General features: G+C 67.2%; 1 protein-coding gene across 2 annotated transcripts; it reads left to right on the top strand.

Annotated features, from left to right (window-relative positions):
• Window positions 1-7,511, top strand: HGFAC (HGF activator). Of its 2 annotated transcripts, XM_032135620.2 has the most exons (15): window positions 1-148; window positions 762-942; window positions 1,080-1,176; window positions 1,369-1,448; window positions 2,066-2,188; window positions 2,340-2,471; window positions 2,652-2,762; window positions 2,848-3,022; window positions 3,294-3,379; window positions 3,921-3,941; window positions 4,086-4,338; window positions 5,539-5,678; window positions 5,928-6,068; window positions 6,161-6,309; window positions 7,262-7,511. In XM_032135620.2, the coding sequence occupies exons 1-15, from the start codon at window positions 35-37 to the stop codon at window positions 7,442-7,444; spliced, it is 1,986 nt and encodes a 661-aa protein (XP_031991511.1). In that variant the 5' UTR covers window positions 1-34; the 3' UTR covers window positions 7,445-7,511. The 2 variants fall into 2 exon arrangements, with proteins under 2 accessions (XP_031991511.1, XP_031991512.1); XM_032135621.2 differs by lacking the exon at window positions 3,921-3,941.

Here is a 7,511-nt window from a genome sequence, read left to right as displayed (position 1 = left end):
GCCTCCCACTGCCCCTCAGGCCAGCTCAGGAGCCATGGGGCGCTGGGCCTGGGTCCCCAGCCCCTGCCCCCCACCGGGGCTGGGCCCCTTCCTCCTCCTCCTGCTGCTGCTGCTGCTGCCGCGGGGGTTCCAGCCCCAGCCTGGCGGGGTGAGCAGTGACCTTGTCGCAGTGCGACTAGAGGTTCCCTGTGGCCACTCGGGGTCCTTGGGAGGAGGCCAGAGGGAGGGTCACTGCAGAGCGTGGGGATTTGAGGGGGCGGAGGTCCGAGCAGGGGGCTCACGTTGAAAGCTGGCCCTCACAGGGCAGGTTTGTGCTGCGCTGGCCTTGGAGGCTGGGGCCTGGGCTCACAGAGCCCCGCCTGGGGGCTGTCATCCCTGTGCGGCCTGGCCTGGGCCCCTATGGGTCTGGGAGCTGCCCCCTCTCTCTGGGCCTCTGTCGGGTCTGGATGCGTGAGGTTGGGGGAACCTCCGAGGGCCTCCTAGCTGCTCCCATCACCGAGAACTGACGTGAGGGTTGAAGCCTGGTGGGTAGCAGTGCCTGGGCCTGGGCAGTGACCCTGAGCAGGTGCTAACTAGGGGCCGAGGGTGGGGAAGGTGTCAGGGCCTGGCTGAGGCCTCAGGAATGTCGTGTGTCCTCCTGGAACCTGCTCCGAGATCTGGGGGCCCCAGTATGGAAACAGGCTCAGGGCTGTGACCTCCTGCCCGGCAGGACCTCAGTGTGAGGATCCGTCCCACACTGACACCCTTTCTGCTCCTCCCAGAACCGTACGGAGTCCCCAGAACCTAATGCCACAGCGACCCCTGCGATCCCCACTATCCTGGTGACCTCTGTGACCTCTGAGACCCCAGCAACAAGTGCTCCAGAGGCAGAGGGACCCCAAAGTGGGAGGCTCCCGCCCCCGGCCAGGGCAGTTCCCTCGAGCAGTAGCCCCCAGGCCCAAGGTGGGTCAGGTGGGCCCGGGAGGGGGTGTCGTGCTTCACCTTGGGGCTGGGTGGGAGGAGCATGGCTGCGGCTGGACGTCCTGAGGGGCTCAGGTGCCCCTCGAGGGAGCCCTGACCCTGCCACCCCCTCCCCACAGCACTCACCGAGGACGGGAGGCCCTGCAGGTTCCCCTTCCGCTACGGGGGCCGCATGCTCCACGCCTGCACTTCGGAGGGCAGTGCCCACAGGAAGTGGTGGGTCCAGGCGGCCGGGGCACCCGAGCTGGGGTCACCTGCCCCACGCTGCCTACTTCTCTGGGAGCCGGGCACACAGTAGGCACTCACCACGCAGCAGGCAGACTCAGTGAACCCAGACCCTCCGGGGTGGTGGGGTGGGGTGGGGGGCCTCTGCCTGGGACCCCCATGCACGCAGGTGTCGCCCCCCAGGTGTGCCACAACTCACAACTACGACCGGGACAGGGCCTGGGGCTACTGTGTGGAGGCCACCCCGCCTCCAGGGGGCCCAGGTGGGTGCTGGGTTGGGTAGCCTGGGGTGGGCAGGGGGCGCTAGGCCAGGCCAGAGGGGCCAGGGGAGGATGGGGCGGACCTGGGCAGGGGTCCTGGCTGGAGCAGAGCAGAAGAAGAGCTCCGGTGTTAACCCCGGTGGGTGCCACTTAGGGCCAGAGCCTCTCCCAGGCCGGACCTGCGTCTCATGGTGGCTGCGCGGCCATCGCTGGGGCCAAGGCGCCGCCTGGTGGTGAGGCCAGGCCCTGCAGCCACACAGGCGTGCCCCGGGCAGGGGACAGGTGGGCAGGGTCTGTGGGGTGCGGTGCCAGCCGCCCTGCTCACACAGGTCCTGGGACACATGGGAGGGGGCTGCTGCCTGACAGTGTGGGTGCTGGGCTTCCAGAAAGCCACGTGCACAGCTGGGCCAGTGGCCCAGGTGCTGCGTGGGGGACGCTGGGAGGAAGGGGAGGTCTGTGCCCCTCCCAGGGACCTTGCACCTCGAGGGGCGTGGAGAGGGCCCCTTTGCTCTCAGAACCCCTCACTGGGGCCTGATGGAGGCCTTAGCAAGCAGGGCATGTCGCAGAGGGACCCTGAGGCTCCCAGCCTGCCCCTCACGGCCCCTCCCGCATGTCCCCAGCTGCCCTGGATCCCTGTGCCTCCGGCCCCTGCCTCAATGGAGGCTCGTGCTCCAATACCCAGGACCCCCAGTCCTACCACTGCAGCTGCCCCCGGGCCTTCACTGGCAAGGACTGCGGCACGGGTGAGCTGGGCCTCGGAGGTCCGCAGGGGTCCAGGGGCTGGAGCAAGTCCCAGGAGGATGGGAGAACAGGTGGCCGCCCGAGTGCAGGGCAGGGGCCCTGCACGGGGACAGCGGGTGGCCAGGGTGTGAGGGCTTACTGTGCACCCCTCAGAGAAATGCTTTGATGAGACCCGCTACGAGTACCTGGAGGGGGGCGACCGCTGGGTCCGTGTGCGCCAGGGCCACGTGGAACAGTGCGAGTGCTTGGGGGGCCGGGCTCGGTGCGAAGGCACCCGACATACAGGTGCGCCACGGGGTGTGAGCCGTGCCACTGACCCCTGACGGGTGTCCCTGTCCCCACCCGAGTGGGAGGAATGGCCTGAGGTCACCCAGAAACGAGGGACAAGGGGTGGACCCCGGCCCCGACTCCGCTATTGTGGGGCACTGCGTGGCCCCTGGCCCAGCTCCTTGGCCCTGCCCCCAGCTTGTCTGAGCAGCCCTTGCCTGAACGGGGGCACCTGCCACCTGATCGTGGCCACCGGGACCACCGTGTGTGCCTGCCCACCGGGCTTTGCCGGGCGGCTCTGCAACATCAGTGAGTGGGTCAGCCTCTCTGGGTGCCCTGGGGCAGTGCCGGGTGGACCCACCGTGGGCCGGCCTCACTGCCCCTCTGCCCGCAGAGCCTGATGAGCGCTGCTTCTTGGGGAACGGCACTGGGTACCGTGGTGTGGCCAGCACCTCAGCCTCGGGCCTCAGCTGCCTGGCCTGGAACTCCGATCTGCTCTACCAGGAGCTGCACGTGGACTCAGTGGGCGCCGCGGCCCTGCTGGGCCTGGGCCCCCACGCCTACTGCCGGTCAGCACCACGCCACTCCAGGCCGCCGCACGCGGGGCAGGCAGGGTTTGTCCTGGGGAGAGGCCCCCTGGCTCCCTAGGACCCAGGTGGGGCCAGCTTCGTCCAGACAGGCCCCGGTACCTCTGCCTGGGAGGCTGCCCGAGGGAGGGCCGCGCCTTTCCCACTGCTCCAGGTGTGGGGAGCCGCCCTGCTGGGGATTCCGATGCCCCCTCCCCGTGCCCTCTTCGAGGGGCAGTGTGACTCCCCGCCAGCCCCCGCTCATGCACCGCAGGAATCCGGACAATGACGAGAGGCCCTGGTGCTACGTGGTGAAGGACAGCGCGCTCTCCTGGGAGTACTGCCGCCTGGAGGCCTGCGGTGCGTGGCTGGTGGGGGGTGCTGCCTCGGGCCCCACCGAGGTCACAGCAGTTTTCCCCGTGATCCTCCTAGCCCCTCCCCACACCTGGCTACTGCACCTCTGACAGATGGGGAAACTGAAGCTCACAGGATCAGGCTGGTCCAAGGTCACGCAGTGGGTCGGTACTGGGGTCACAGTGGGGAAGCAGCCTGCTGCAGGGGGCTGGTCACCAGGCGATGGCCTCGGGGTGACACCTGCCCAGCCTGGACCATGCCCAGGATGGCCCCAGAAGCCTTTCAGGGAGGTGCAGGGAGGACAGTGTGCAGGCTCCCCACAGGCACCCCTGGCATCAGACCCTGGGTGGGCAGCCCCCCCCAGAGGCCCCCTGGCTCCCTAGGACCCAGGCGGGGCCAGCCCGGGGCTCTCGTGTGGGGGTCTCTGACTGTGCTGGGGCTGGCTGTGGGGTTCCAGGCTGCTGAGGGGGTCACAAAGGCCTCTGTGTGTCCAGCCCCTCTGGCCCTCACAGAGCCTTGGGATTGGGCATCGAACCCCATTCTACAGATTTGGAAACTGAGGGCAAAGGTGGACGGGCGCCAGGGCCTGAGCAGCGTGGACAGGGGGTCCGGCCATGGCCCTCTGCAGCGCCTCCTGTCGGGTGGGGCCTGTGTGTGGAGGGGGCTGGCCCTGTGAACCCCAGGGGTGTGACCCGGTAACCTTTGCTCCCAGAATCCCTCACCAGAGTCCAACTGTCACCGGATCTCCTGGCGACCCTCCCTGAGCCAGCCTCCCCGGGGCGCCAGGCCTGCGGCAGAAGGCACAAGAAGAGGACGTTCCTGCGGCCACGCATCATCGGCGGCTCCTCCTCGCTGCCTGGCTCGCACCCATGGCTGGCCGCCATCTACATCGGGGACAGCTTCTGTGCCGGGAGCCTGGTCCACACCTGCTGGGTGGTGTCGGCCGCCCACTGCTTCTCCCACAGGTGCACCTCCTCTGGGCCCCAGTCACCTGCCCTGAGGCCCCACACGCCATCCAGTGTCACTACTCTCCTGTCCCCACCCACTTGCGGACCCCATCCTGGTGCCTCCGCTGACCCCTTCCCGGGGTCCCCGGTCACCCTCTCTGACCTCTCTGGGACTTGGGGCTCAGCCCTGAGCTGGGCATGGATGGACACTCCAGAAACCCTGTCCCTATTTAGGGAGCCCAGGGGTTGGGGTGTTTCCACAGAGGACCCGGCGCCTGTGGAGGGTGCAGTGGGCGAGGTCCTGTCCTCCCCGCAGGCCCTGCCCCTCCCAGAGTCCTGGCTGTCAGTAAGGAGCCAGGGAGCGCAGTGACAACGCGTCAGAGCCCTAGGAGCCCAAGCACAGCCAGGGAAACTGAGGCCCAGCCCACTCAGCCGGCTCCCCTCAGTGGGGGCGCACAGCCACCCAGGCCCACACTCTGGGAGGTGGGCCTCCAGTGGGGAGACCCTGAGATGGAGCAGCCTGGGCCAGATGCCCTTCCACCTTCGATGGGCACCCCGGTAATTAGGGGCAGGGGTCCGGCCAGCCGAGGGTCTGGCGGCCTTTCAAGGACCACGGCTCCCAGGGTGGGGTCCTGCGTGGCCTGCGGAACCTGCAGCAGGCGGCTCCTGGGCCTGCAAATGGGGCCAGAGCCCTCCTCAGTGTGGAGGAGTGGGGTTCCCCACATGGAGGCCAGGGCAGGAGGCCGAGGCAGGGTGGAGCGACCTCCACACAGCAGATGGGAGCCAGGCTGACCCAGGGGCCCGGGCTGTGTGCCCAGCAGGAGTGAGGGCTGCATCTGGGGACCCCACAATGTGGATGGAAGCTGGGGCAGGGCCTTAGCAGGCCAGGTCTCTACCCACTCGGGTCCGGCCTTGCAGCCGATCCTGCCTGGGCTTAGCCTGAGACTCCCCCCAGGGCTTGTGACCAGTGTTGTCCGGAGGGATGGCACTGCACTTCAGCTCCCATGCCCGGATCTGGGGGTGACTGGCAATAGCCCCTGCTTGGTGACCCCTGTCTCCCCCATATCAACAGCCCACACCCAGGCACCTGCTCAGACCTCTCCCCGGGACCAGGGTTCCACACCGTTGGCCTCCGTGGGCCTGACAGGGGGTGGGGAGAGGTGACCTTGGTGGCCAGGGGAGGGCTGGTCCATGCAGCCTCCAGCCCCCATTGCACAGCCCCCCCAGGGAGAGTGTCTCCGTGGTGCTGGGCCAGCACTTCTTCAACCGCACGACGGACGTGACACAGACCTTCGGCATCGAGAAGTACATCCCGTACACCCTGTACTCAGTGTTCAACCCCAGCGACCACGACCTCGGTGAGCTCCAGCGTGTCATGGCCGCACTCTGGGCAAGTGGGCCCTGTGTCCCCCAGGCCAGGCCCAGACAGGGGCAGGAGCTGGGCAGACATGTGGTGTGGGGGAAGCTGGGGGCAGGGCAGGGAGGACAGGGCACCATTCCCTTCTAGATCTCCCAGGCTGCCCCTTGGAAGCCACTGGCTACCCTCCCTCCATCACGGGCCCCGACAGCCTCCCGTTCAGGCTGACCCTGGCCGCTCTTCTGATCAGTCCTGATCCGGCTGAAGAAGAAAGGGGACCGCTGTGCCACACGCTCGCAGTTCGTGCAGCCCATCTGCCTGCCTGAGCCCGGCAGCACCTTCCCTGCCGGACACAAGTGCCAGATTGCAGGCTGGGGCCACTTGGACGAGAGTGAGTTGGGAGGGGGGTGCCCAGCACCCCGCCAGGGTGGACAGTGGCCAGCCACGGTGTGCGTGTCACGCTGAGGGCACTGTGTCCCGTAGACGTGAGCGGCTACTCCAGCTCCCTGCGGGAGGCCCTGGTCCCCCTGGTCGCCGACCACAAGTGCAGCAGCCCTGAGGTCTACGGCACCGACATCAGCCCCAACATGCTCTGTGCCGGCTACTTTGACTGCAAGTCCGACGCCTGCCAGGTGAGCTGGTCCCCGCCCCACCAGGACCTGACTGGCCTGACTGGTGGGGGCTCAGCTGGTCCTGAGTCTCCGAGATGCTTGCCCCTCGGGAGCCCAGAGCCTGGTGGCACCCCAACCTGGCAGGGCCAGCCAGGGACCCCTGGGCAGGGAGCACACTTACTGTCGGTGGCCAGTACCCCCAGGCCACCCAGACCCCTGCCGCCGGAAGGGCGTCCTCCTCACGCAGAAGAGGAGACCCAGGCTCTGAGAGGGGTCTGGGGTCCCACAGAGCCCGGACAGTTCGCGGTCGTCCAGCCCAAGGCAGTGCTGTCCGTGTGACACCAGGCACCAAAGGCCCCTTTGCCCCGAGTTCTCTCAAACCAGCTCTTCAACCTTCAATAAGCCCAACAGCCCAACCACATCCTGGGCTCTGCAGGCCTGTGTGCTCAGGAGGCACGGCAACCCTGGCATGCGAAAGCTCTTTTATCCCCTGTTTTATAGCTGGGGAGCCTGAGCCCCAGGCAGTCGATTCACTCTTCCAAGGCCACAAAGCCCAGGGGTGGTAGAGTGGGTGGGGCTTGTCACTGGACCTCGCTAGGGGAAATCAGGATGGCTTCCTGGAGGAGGGGGTGTTTGCACTGGCCCTGAGGGATGCGTAGGAGTTTGCCAGGTAGTGAAGAAGTCATTTCAGGAGGTGCTGGGACACAGGGTGGCTGTATGGTCCACACAGGGTGTGTGCTGGTGGGGAGAGGGGGACCGTGGCTTCGGGAAGGGGAATAATGTGGTTGGATGCCCTGGGCCAGCCAGTGCTTTCCCCAGGGAATGAGACACTTTTCATGAGGTTCGGGAGAGTGGATCAGCTCCCTTGCTCAGAAATGCCTTTGTCCTCTGTCTGCAAGGTGCCACTTGGGGGAGAGGGGGGTCCCTGAGCCAGGCCCCTGGGAGGGTGGCTCTGACCAGCGTCTCTGCCCAGGGGGACTCAGGGGGGCCCCTGGCCTGCGAGAAGAATGGCGTGGCTAACCTCTATGGCATCATCAGCTGGGGTGATGGCTGCGGGCGGCTGCACAAGCCCGGGGTCTACACCCGCGTGGCCAACTATGTGGACTGGATCAACGACCGGATACGGCCTCCCAGGCGGCTTGTGGCTCCCTCCTGACCCTCCAGCGGGACACCCTGGTTCCCACCATTCCCTGCCTTGCTGACAATAAAGATATTTCCAAAAA

This window comes from Hylobates moloch, unplaced genomic scaffold (assembly GCF_009828535.3).
Source record: "Hylobates moloch isolate HMO894 unplaced genomic scaffold, HMol_V3 SCAFFOLD_17, whole genome shotgun sequence".
In the NCBI taxonomy this organism is placed as follows: domain Eukaryota; kingdom Metazoa; phylum Chordata; class Mammalia; order Primates; family Hylobatidae; genus Hylobates; species Hylobates moloch.
The sequence above is the reverse complement of the archived record's forward strand: the minus strand, read 5'-3'. Positions and strand labels throughout refer to the sequence as shown.

Excerpts from the sequence above, each read along its gene's own strand:
- HGFAC (XM_032135620.2), top strand. The coding sequence starts at position 35 with ATGGGGCGCTGGGCCTGGGTCCCCAGCCCCTGCCCCCCACCGGGGCTG. Across the intron at positions 943-1,079 it reads CAGTAGCCCCCAGGCCCAAG|CACTCACCGAGGACGGGAGG; the intron begins GTGGGTCAGGTG and ends CCCTCCCCACAG. Across the intron at positions 3,023-3,293 it reads GGCCCCCACGCCTACTGCCG|GAATCCGGACAATGACGAGA; the intron begins GTCAGCACCACG and ends CATGCACCGCAG.